General features: G+C 38.7%; 1 protein-coding gene across 3 annotated transcripts in view; it reads left to right on the plus strand.

The window, feature by feature from the left end:
• ICA1 (islet cell autoantigen 1) overlaps positions 1–10,638 on the plus strand; it is a 55,851-nt gene extending 45,213 nt beyond the window's left edge. For 2 of the 3 annotated variants that reach the window (XM_060782196.2, XM_060782195.2), the window contains exons 11-15: positions 148–210; positions 625–666; positions 3,043–3,315; positions 8,132–8,227; positions 9,701–10,638. In XM_060782196.2, coding sequence (XP_060638179.2) covers positions 148–210; positions 625–666; positions 3,043–3,315; positions 8,132–8,227; positions 9,701–9,822 — 596 coding nt within the window. In that variant the 3' untranslated portion in view covers positions 9,823–10,638. The remainder of the gene's footprint in view (positions 1–147; positions 211–624; positions 667–3,042; positions 3,316–8,131; positions 8,228–9,700) is intronic. The other variant, XM_060782197.2, reaches the window with a different exon arrangement.
• Positions 10,639–12,411: the final 1,773 nt, after the last annotated feature.

Genomic DNA, 12,411 nt, shown 5'->3' on the forward strand with positions numbered 1-12,411 from the left:
GATTGGATAATCACCTGCCTGAAACTGTGTCGGGTTAAAATAAGTTATAGTGAAACTCATCAGACTAGAGAACTTTGAGACATATGTCATGTTTAAAGCTTTGTTAGATTTTTGCTGAATTTGACACAGGAAATATTTTGGTTACAGCAGAAGATGCTGAGGACATTCTGAGCACATTAGGGGATAACTTCAGCCATACAGAGAATTCAGGTATGCTTCTTAGAAGTGTAGTGTTGTTCTGTACATGTCAGCTCTGAAGTAAATTCACTTTTGTTTAGTGGGGTTTACTTCCCTCCAAATGTGTGTAAGGGTGGTTTAAACCAAGAGATTTATCAAAGTAATAGGTTGAAATCACTTTCCAGCTACATGTTCTATATTTTTTGCCAAAGGAATTTCTCAGGGGGAAAAAAATTATGGAAGTCACTGAAAAAAATGAGGGTTACGAATGGAGGAGGGCAATGTGAAACCCTTATGAAATTCTGTGAATGAAGGACAATATTACTTTATAAAAGCCTTTTCTAAAAGTGCCCTGGAGCACTATTCTAAGAAAAAAACCTACACCATTATAATTATGAAGTAAACAAAAAAATACAGGTCAGTGATTCCCTTGTGTTTTGTTTTTAGGCACTTTAGATGACTTGTTAAGCTTGAAACCTGAAGAAAATGGTATGCAGTCTTTTCTTTTGACTATTTTATCAGTTTTGTAAATGATCCTCAAACATAGTATAATTTAATATTAAAAATATGAAAGTTAACTATTTTTCAATGTGATCATCCCTTTTAGGTGTGTATGAATTGTAAATTAAAATTTGTTTCAGTCAGAATGGTCTTTCAGAATGATATAAATGTAGAAAAAATAATAGTTTCTGAAATAGAAGTGAGAGCAGTAGAGTGTACTGTCAAGCACTATTGTAAGTAACCAGTATTCTTCCATGGCAGTTAAATCTAACTTATCCCTTATCACATCAAGGTTATGTGTTTATAAGAAGTTGTGGCCCTCTAGACTTTCACAGTTCTCCACTCTTGGTTGAGGCTTACCAACAATGTCTACAGAGCTGGTACCTAAAGAAACATTTTCCCCATGAAATCATATGCAATTGAAACACAAGACCTTGTTTTGCTTTGTTTGATCAGGCTAACTGTATTTCAAAACTCATCTGAATGAATCTTTCTAAGAAGATCCTATGATAATGTCACCATGAATCAGAATCAACCTGAAGGCACATAACAACAATACAGTCCACCTATGTTTTCTTTTCCTTACAGTGTTTTCCTCTGAGGCACTACCTTTTGCATTTTTCCCAAAACTAAATTTTATCATCAGGCTTACCTGAGTCCCCCTTTGGGAGTGAGAAGGCCGGGTTATAAATGCAGGAAATAAATAAATACCTGATGTTTAAACATTGGGTTCAACCAGGGGATTTTTTGTGGAACATTGTTCAGTGGGTTCTCACAAATTCTAGTCTGGTCTATTAACAAAATAGATGTGTGCCTCACCTTTCCATCAGTTAAGTCTTCAAGGCAGCATACAAATTGATTTTTTTTTCTCTGAGCTAGATTTATTTTCCTGAATTCCCAGTGTGAGGGACACCTAGAGATTCACTTGCCTTTTCCTTGATGCTGCAATGATATTTCCCCTCCATAATAGAAATAAAGCAGGAAAGAAAACCTCCTCCCAAACCATTCCAGGAGGACTCCTACAGCACAACTCTTCCCCAAGGCAAGCTTCCTTCAGAAAGGGAAGGGGACGAAATGTGGCTGAGCAGGTTTCCTAGATAGAATTACCCATCATATGATTATTTCGTAATTTGCTGTGTATAACTGTACTAACTGTATCGAGATGCATTTGTCAAACCATAGGCAGCCATGAATTCCACTCATAAACTGACTTTCCAGAGAGAAACAAGTGGAAGATATAGACCAGCCTCAGTGACTCATCTGATGGCTGTAATGGTGTTAACCCCGTAAGGAATCTCTATGAAATCTAATAGGGTCCCTTAGCAGTTCCCCTCTGACAAGACATGTTTGTTGTTGAGATTATTTCTTGCACTCTGAATTTTCAAACTCCCTCTGCACCACGGTGGTTGTTTCTGCACTGTGTCTTTCACTTCATTATTCATTCCTGTCCCTCCAGCGCACAGGCATATTGTAAACTTAAAATAAATTGCTTCATCTCATTGCCCTCTACATTGGTCAGATGAACAAAACCAACTGCCATCTTGTTTGGCTTGACATTTGGGTGATAGGTTACCTTACATTTTCCCTAAAGTATATTTTCTTCATTTTTCATGGGTATCTGAGTCACCAGCACAGCAGAAGATCCTTTCACCCATCAAGCCAAATGCTTGATTTGAATACTTAATAGGAATAATGTACACTGTTCCTCATTAGGTAATCCATCATGGACCTACTATACTATTTGAACATCCAGGTTCAATTACATCATCTCTTATAACAAAGGGTTACTGCCAAAATACTTTAATTCTTAAGATGTTTAACACTATTTTCCAAAGTACCTTTTGTTGAAGTAACTTGATGTGTATCTGGAAAGGTGGGGGAGTATCTCAGTGAAGGTGTCTGTGTTTTGGCGCTTTAAGATATATTTCATTTACCTGCTTTCTTGAACCATGGCTTCTGGATTTGAGATCGTATTTGAAAGACTGGAAATTATGACTGTCCAGATAGAATTCCAAAATAGCTCCTGGAATGATGGAAAGAGTCATAAGAAGGCAATGCATCATAAACATTCCTTAAATGGAAACAATTATACTTACCCTAATCGTCATATATGTAGGAAACTGCCTTATGCCAGGTCAGACTGTTTAGAATATTTTAAGTATAACTTACCCCGACTAGCAGTAACTCTTCAAGATTTTCATCCATTCTAACCTAGTTTTTTCCATGGAAAGCATGTGATCTGTCATTGATCTCTAATCTGTCCTTTCCTGGACCATTTGGATGGAGATTCATTTTGTATGAACCTCTGCTCTTACTTTGTTCTCCTATTTATTTTTTCTTTTGTGCTTCTGTTTCTTTCAACAGCATCAAAGGACCTGCTTACAGGCTCTCCAGAAATGGAGGCAACTGATAAGGACGATATGGTACTTTTGAATGAGATTCTCAATGCAACTTCTTTGGATGATAGTGAATTCAGCAGGGAATGGACAGCTGTCTTTGGAGAGGATCCACTTGCTGACATGGCCACAAACTCTTCTGTTGGAGAAATGGAAAGCAATCAGACATCCTCATCCTCAGGCTTCCTTCCTTCTCAGCTTTTAGACCAAAATATGAATGATTTGCAGTCCTCACTTCAAGGTGAGTCTATTGTATTACTGATAATAGAAACCTTTAGGTGTTTACATTGTTAAGTAAAGGAATCCTTTTCTCCATCACTCGGCCCAGTGGACCAATCTAATGCTGTGGCAATTAATTGTGTGTGAATGCTCACAGACAAATATGGGTGCCTCAGTTGCATTTGATAACGTGGACTGCAGTCTATAGAAGTTAATATTTGAATAAAACAGCATTAAAAGAGCTACTCTTCATGCCATTTTATGCTAAAACAGACTAACATTGCTATCGTTCTGAATTCACATAGGTATTTGGAGGAGTTGGATGCAGCACTAAACCACAATATAGTTATAATGTGCACAGGCATCCCATTACATGCACAAGTGTTGGGTTACAACCTGTTCAGTTCCTCTGAAGTGAAATACGTTGTGATTGGTTTAAAGGCAACATATCCCTTTCTGTTTTTAAAGGCTTTGCTGTCCCCATTTCTCACTTCTGAAATGGTGGCTCTTCTACTACCATCAGTAGAACAACATGATCAGTAGAACAACATGATCAAAGGAAATGAAGCATTTTAGCCTTTCCTTTCGTGGCAGCCTTAAAGACCACGGAGATCTGCTGCAATTGCTGCCAAATGATGTCAGCAGGAACTGTGGCCGTGATGAGACCACTACAGAACTATAGTCCCTTTTTGGGCAACCTAATGCAGTCCCTTGCCATTGGGTAGTTGTCCATTCCTAGTTTAAATTGTAGTTTGTCCACATCAGTCAAGAACAGACCACATCTTTTGATGATGGGCCAAGCAATTTGTGCATTGCCACTCTCCAAACCTCCTAGGGGTTATTCCTCCAATGTCCTTGAAAGTAAAGGGCACGGCAACAAAAAGGAGTGATGCTTCCCTTTAACAAGGCACTTTAGCATGTGGATGGGGATTGGTTCCCAAACAACGTGCGTTTTGTTTACTGGCAAAATGACTTTTTTTGTTGCTGTACCATAGCAGCAGCCTGGTTGACAGGGAACCTGGAGGTCCAAAAATGCCTGGGGCTCACATTCATCCTGCAAGTTGTCCCTCCCTGGGATTACAGCAAGCCATTCTTCATGCATGAGATGAAAGATAAATTGCTTAGTTTTAAAAAAAATACATGTGAGTGCTTCTGGTTTCCTCCTGAGAAGGAGAGAGGAAAGACATGTGCACATAATACAAAGTTGTGATATTGCATTTTGCTTTTTCTCTAGATTCACATCTTATAGATTCTCGTTTATACTCATTCATGTATTTATTCTAGGAGGTTGGCACATATACCTTACCAGAAGTGATTTTCTCTGTTAAGTTACTTACACTAGGCCCATTTATTTACTTTTGACCCTCCCTGCAATCCTCTCTATTTTTACTCCCACTAAATATCAATTAGCTGCTCTCATGCTGTAAAAAAACACACATCTGCACTACAGGATTAAAATGAAACTACTTTATGAAATTACAAGTCTGGTTGTTTCTGTGTTCCAGCAGATCAGCCTTCTTGCTGCCAATATTCCATGTTAATCTCACTGCTCTTCCTTGGGCAGATGGTGGTTGTGGGAGGGAGGCGTAAAGGATGAAAGGAAAATTTGTCTCATTATTTTTAGAGTGAAGGGATGACGTGTGTGAAGGGTTCTTAACTCCTCCGGGGTGTTAACGTGGGTTGGCTTCCTTGTCATTTGTTGATGGGAAAATTATTCCTTTGACATTCCTCAGGTAGGAGAAAATAGTAGAGCTTGGAATTGCAATTTTTAAAAAGTCTATTGTTAAAGGGACCTTGTAAAGAACGGCAGGCCAAAGATAAGAACATGTTGTCAATGAAGCCTCAGTGATTTGATTCCAAGTATTTTGGTGTAACAGGCCTATGGGCAGAGACATAAACTGGCTTCTCATTCTAGTATAAATGCTTAATGAAGTTGAACTATTATACATTTTAAGGTGACGTGATGTAGCTCAGTATAGGACAACTTCATAATAAAGAGACTAACGGCAAACTACACATGAAGTGGGAGATCTGTGTACAAGTTCTCCCACAGCGGTGACTCTTGAAAACAGAACTTGAAGATAGTGGGGACTAAATTGCAAAGCAAACAAAACTGGTTCATGTTGTTTTTACATGTGGCAAATAGTTTATTTGGAGGGGAATAGTTTGAATCAGGAAGTGATATGATGTGGAAGGCAGAACATTTAAGAGCATTTAAGTATTTAAGAACAGGTGAGAAACAAAAGGAAATAGAATTGGAATCTTGAATGCAATTGGGCAGGCAGCTGTGCTCAGGAACAAGGAGAACTACTGTAATAATCAATGTAGAAAAATAAAAAAACCAACAAAAACGAACAAGAGACTTCTTCCACATGATCCGAGAAATCAAAAGGAAATTTAAGCCAAGAGCTGAGATGCTCAATGATCAGAAGGGAAGAAAATCAGCCTATGTGTTTCAATCAGCTCTCATTTATAGATTATAGCAAATATTTTGATTATGTAGATCATGAAACACTATAGATTGCTCTTCAATAAATGGGTGTTCAACAACATTGGTTTGTTCTGATACTAGCCTGTACACAGAACAAGAGGCTAACATCAGGACGTAATATGGAGAAATAGCATGGTATCCAATTAGAAGTGGAGTCAGCCAAGGCTGTATTGTATCACCCTATCTGTTTAACTTGTATGAAGAGATCTTAAGTAAAGCAAGATTAGACTTGAAAGAAGAAGGTGTGAAATTGGAAAAAGAATCGTCAACAGTTTAAGATATGCAGTGACATCATACTTTTAGCAGAAAATAACAAAGGCATGAAACGATTACAGGAGAAAGTGAAGGACGAAGTATAAAAGTACCTTTACAGTTGAACATTAAGAAAACAAAAATAATGACCACAGATGATTTACACAACTGTGTTAACACGGTGTGTTAACAGTAAAAAAAAGTCTTGCTAGGATTATTGTTCATTAGTGCACAGATGTCTCTGTGTTCTGTGTTTCTGAGGTACAGCCTTAATCTGCAAAATGCCAGTTAGTCAGACTAGGACACAACTGTATTCCGACTTTTCAACTGTAAACAGATTTCAATTTAAATTTCTCAATATATAATGCACAACTCATTATGCTTCTGCTTAAACTATCATTTGGACTTGTTAGAACAGATGCTTTTGCTTGCATAAGATCTTACAATCCCTAGTTGTTAAAAAATAAAGATGATTTGTAGTACATCACATCGTCCAACAGAATCCTGTCAAGCAGATAGGAAAACCATTTCTAGGCATTTACTTTCTGTTTCTTCACTTTGTGGTATAGTTGCTGTGGTAGACACTTTCATCAATATGGAAAAATTGAGAAAAATGGGCATGGAGTGAGCTAGGTCAGGTCCCTGTCTATGCTCTGCAGACAGTGTTTATCGATTAGATAAAAAGGTTGTCTGTTTTTCAAAGCTTGCATGCAGGGTAGGTACAATTAGGTTGCTTGAACGCCATTTATGTTAGTGGAATTATGCAAGCGGAGACTGGGCTTAAATATAATATGAAATGGTTTGCGCTAAGTAGGGTGAAGAATCATAGAGTCAGTGTTGGAAGAGACATCGTGGGCCATCCAGTCCAACCCCCTGCCAAAAAGCAGGAAAATTGCATTCAAAGCACCCATCACACCATAGTTTGACAGGCAGATATGCATGACATAGGGTGTTTTATTTCAAACATGGGTAAGTCCAAATCAACAATATTAAAAGGCAGTTTGGAAGTTAAGGGTGGTAGTTACACTTTCTTGTGCCCGAGCCACGTCATTGTTGAAATGCCCCCAAGCCACGTCAAAGAAGATTAAACTTCATAACAATTAAGAAAATGATAGAGACCATGTGCATTTTCACTATACTGCTGTTCATGTGTGCAGCCTTTTCCTATGGCTACTTTTCTAACTTTACAGACTGCTTTAAGCGTGCATTCCCTCCCCTGCTCCTATTTTGTATTAAATTCTATAATATCAAAGGGATCATGTAAATAAGGGCCTGTGTTTGGCATCTGAACGGAGCCTTTTAGTTGCTGGTTCCATTTTATTTTATTTAATTGAGGACGAAAGGATTACTTCTCTGTTTGTTTTCGCTTTCTACATTGGTACACTTTCTGGCAGAAAGCTGAGAGGCTTGGCTTCCTTAATGTCTCACTGATAATCTGTTTCATGAAGTGCTCTTTGAGCTGCTAACTCACAGCAGCTAGTAAACCGTGCTCTTTCCCCTCCCCAAATTTCATTCTGTTAGCAATGGAAATACAGCTGGCTTGGGCATAGCTCATGAGGCAAAGCTTGAAATAGTTTAGTTTTTGGAGTACAATTCCTGGAATGCCCAGCCAGCACAACCATTTTATAGTTCAAAATTGGTATTTCTGATCTCTGGTTCTAGTACAGTAATCATGCCTGCAGATCTAGCCAAAAGGCTGCTTTTCTTGGGTTCAGAACAGGAACCTGGAAGAACTCCAGCTTGGCATATGAAACAACAAGCAGCAGGCAAGGGAGTGGATGGGTAATCATCTAAAATAACCTGCAGTCACCGTCATGGAGTAAAGAAGAGATGGACAATTTCATTCCTACTCCACTTTTAGCCAAGGTACACAAAGACAGTTTATTGTAGAGTTTAAACAATGTCATATGCACAACATACGAAGACCTAGTTAAAATTCTGAAAGAGAACTAAATCAAATTAACACCCCCATTTTGTTTCATAAAGAATTAAGTTTCCAGGAAATACTTTTTTAAGTGTTGCTACTGTGAGTGCTGCAAGCTCATTAAGTAATCAATGTTGACTGATGAAATGCAATTCTGTCACCGAATTTTAGGTTGGGCAGCGAGCAGCATCAGCCCTTCGCCTGCACCACAAACACTACCGAAATTCGGCAGCCTGAACATGAGCATCAACAAGACGCCTATGAAAGGTTACACATTTGTTTATCTCTGGGTTCATATTTGTGTGTGTGTGTGAAAGAGAGACATGCCTCACTAGCACAGCTGTTTGAGAGATTACACTATTATATATATTTTCAGAACTATTTAAAAACATTTTCTTTAAAAAAAATGCTTTAATCAGTGTGTGGTTTATATTAATTTGCTATGGAACACTTGTGTAAATGTATTGGTGGTGTTCATCCACAGAATTCCACCGCGTCCTCTGTATGGCAGAAATCACTCTGCCCCATGTGATCTTTAGGGCTTTCGGATTTCTAATGTTTTCACCTGAAATAAGAGAAAGGCCTAATGTCCTCTGCTCAGAATCACAAAGTAAATATGCCTTACTATCCAGGAACACTATAGAATCCTGTTAGTACACTGCTTTGGTACTTGTACTTTTTCTGGGATTATGCAGTCGTGGAAAAGAAAGGCAGACAATCGATTGGGCTCAAGCAACTTATTTCCTTTATAGATGCTGCTCTTATATCCTCCTTGATGCCATCAGTGACAATATAATGCACCAACAGGATTCTGGTCATATATAAAAAAATAAATATTTTGCTTTGAACATGCCTACCAATGTAGACCTCCTTTGGGAACATGATGCCGTGGGAAGTGACCTGTTGTTCTGTCAAAGTATAGAACTTTCTTAACAAATATGCTCATTGAATGCCATTCTGTCCTGTTGCTGTATGGCCAGCTTTAAATCAATGTGAAGATCTTCTTAGTTGCATTTAAGTACTGTAAGTGGGTATAGACCGGGAGTAATCTGACATCATCATGTTTTAATGTTCTGATACTGTAAACACCTCTGAAGAAATCCTAATAACGTACATTATTGTCTCTAATCTGAAGGACAGGAAGTCACTACAATAGGATAGGTGCGGAGAGGAAATGGCATCATCAGGTGCAGTCACTATATAGATGTTAGGAAATATTGCATTTGTTTATGCATATATTCATGTGTATAGATTATTATTGTTGCTCTTTTTGATAAATATATATTTTTAAAAAATAAAAATATCCTAATAAAAGTTGCAGTGTTCTATAGCTGTATCATTGTGCATATTGCTTAGCAGTTCATATCTAAAACTTATTTTTCATACCATGAGTGACTTGAAAAACTGCAAGTCACTTCCAGTATGAAAGAATTAGCTGCCTGCAGGGATGTTGTCCAGGGGACGGCCAGGTATTTTACCATCCTGTGGGAGGCTTCTCTCATGTCCCCACATGCAAAGCTGGAGCTGACAGACAAGAGCTCACCCCTCTCCCTTGATTCAAATCACCGACCTTTCAATCAGCAGTCCTGCTGGCACAAGGGTTTGACCCATTGTGCCACCAGGGGCTCCTGTCTAAAACTATGATCAGCATCCAATGGAAGTAGGAGGAAGCAACCCATATGCGTCCCCAAAACATCCTCAGAGCCCTCTGGGCATAATTATTTCCCTTCTGTCTTCCAGGTGCTGCAAGTTCATCCAAAGATCTCACTGCTTGGTATAGCCTCTTTGCTGACCTGGACCCTTTGTCCAATCCAGACGCCGTTGGGAAAACAGATAAAGAGCATGAATTGCTCAATGCATGAAGGTGTCTGCCCAGGGTAACTTCCACTTCGCCTCTTGTAGACAGTGTGCTTTGGGGTTTTAGAAACTTGTAAAAGAAGATCCGTGTGCTCTTGTTCAATTTCTCACTTCTGTGCCATTCTAATAAAAACGAGGAATTTTCCTTCCTCTTCTTTCTTCAGATGGAAGTTACTAGGTCTTGATTTGTATAAAGGAAGTGCTCCTTCTCCTCTCTCTGTTTCTGTGTGTATTTACTGAATGAGACTTTGGTTTAGAGGAGATTGCTACCTGGATTAATGTACTCACTGTAACTTGCCTCTTGGCAGAGAGGTATCAAAGCTATTACAAGAATGAAATATAAACAATATACTTATTTTTTTATATTTTTTTTCTTTGTGTAAATCAGAAAATAAAATCATGTACTTGGAGGCTGCATGAATCACTTGTACAGACAGACATATTTAATATTCTGCTGCAATACTAAACAAATTAAATTTCTATCGTTAGTACCCATAGTGAAAGAATCTATACTCTGGGGCTAATATTTATAGAGTTATATTTGAATATCTATGGTTCTAATGTGTGTCCATTCTCTAATTTTAAATTATTAGGCAAATTGCAGACCATCAGTCCAGACAGAGTCCCCCAACTTCGTCATTTCTAGTGTGTTCTTTTGTGCCAGCAGTTTCTGCTGTTAAGATACTGAGTCGTATTGATTTTGCCAACATGTGCATTTATAATATTCGTACAGAGCACTTTGCATCATTGCCGGTTTCATACTCACATTTTCTTGGATCTGTCGTGACACTCTTCTTTAATAAAGATGGTTTTGACAAAAATACTCTTCTTTTTCTACTGAAATGTAAAGAATTTGACCAATGGAAACATGATACCCATATTTCATCACATAATAGTCGCCATGGCGCAATAGTCGCACCCCCTCTTTTTGGGGTCTCAAAATTGGTACTTAAGTATTTCATAATAGTCACCGAGCTGTTTGGGGCTGATTTCCCCTTTGTTCCTTCTTTCTCTGAAGGCGAGGCAGTTTTTAAAAACCTGAAATGGAGATCTCTGGAACTGAGCTCTTCCTCCTTCTTCTAAAGAGTTCCAGATTTTGTAAATTGCTTTGCCTTTAGGGAAAGAAGGGAGGGAGGGTCAGTTTGCCTTTGTATGAAGCTGGATTATCCCCCCTCCTCTTTTTTTGGAGGTAAGGCCGTGTGTGTGTGTGTGTGTGTGTATAGAAACCAGAGAATCAAAGGCAGATTGTTTTTTCATTGCATTATAGTCACACCCTTTTTTCGATCTAATGAGGCATGTGTGACTATTATGCGATGAAAAATAGTCATTTTGTCAGAAGGTAGAATTCATCGCATCTGTCCAGATCTGTAGCTTTCTGGAAAAGAAATTACCTCACAAACAATATTGGAAGGCTTTAATTCAAAAGCATGCATTAGGGAACGCAATAAAGTTTCAACCGACAGTTTATTTCCCTCATGCATCACCCTGGCCCCTCCCCTGCATTGCTCCCATTTCCAAGGTAACTCCCTCCCAGATTCCAAATATACACAGGACAGGGCTAAGGCATGGCCTAATTTCCTGGCTTCACACAAAACCGGGAAATAAGATCATGGACAGCATCCCCTGAAACACATTCATGGGCAAACTAGAATTCTCTTGGTTTAAAGCAGTGGTTCTCAACCTGGGGTCCCCAGATGTTTTTGGCCTACAACTCCCAGAAATCCCAGCCAGTTTACCAGCTGTTAGGATTTCTGGGAGTTGAAGGCCAAAAACATCTGGGGACCCCAGGTTGAGAACCACTGGTTTAAAGAGTCCATATGATAAGAGTAGTTTGAGTGTTGGACTGCAATTCTGGGACACCAGTGTTCAAATCCCCACTCAGCCATGGAAGCCCATTGGATGAACTTTGGGAAGTCATAACCTCTCAGCCTCAGAGGAAGGCAACAGCAAACTCCTTTGAAAAAAATCTTGCCAAGAAAAGTATATTTTGTACCCTTGTGTCTTCAAGGCACAAAACAACTTTGATTTAATAATTTCCATTTATTTTTGATCACAGGCTATATATATAGCCTCAGTATAGGTATATAGCACATTCCAGTGGCTTTCATTTTTAAAAGGCATTCTTTAATGAAAGGCTGATGCACATTGAAGAGAGAGCCATGAGGTGACAGAGCAGATTTCATCAGACTGAAGGTGGGATTCCCTTTTAGAAAGCTCCATCATTTAAAAAAACAGCAACAAAGCAAACACTTTACATCCTGTAAGAAGAGAACTCATCCCATCTCTGGAAGATACTGTTTCCGTTCTGTGCTTGGTTAGCTTTGCACTTCTGGGATTTTTGCATTGGGAAAGTATTCAAAAACTTGAGCTCTTCTTAGAAAAGGTACCACAACTTGGGAGTATTTGAGTGTACCATTGGGAGTACCATTTTCCTCCATATCCTGTTGTATATGTAGAACCAATTCACCTATAGATACAGAGTTATTTTGCCAGCGAACCATTTTTTAAATTATTATTAGTGGTCAAACCTGAAAAGAACATTTATTGACTTCTGCATGCCTTAGAACTAGCTAAACTTCTTTGCTGCTGATGGA

This window comes from Anolis sagrei, chromosome 6 (assembly GCF_037176765.1).
Source record: "Anolis sagrei isolate rAnoSag1 chromosome 6, rAnoSag1.mat, whole genome shotgun sequence".
In the NCBI taxonomy this organism is placed as follows: Eukaryota; Metazoa; Chordata; class Lepidosauria; order Squamata; family Dactyloidae; genus Anolis; species Anolis sagrei.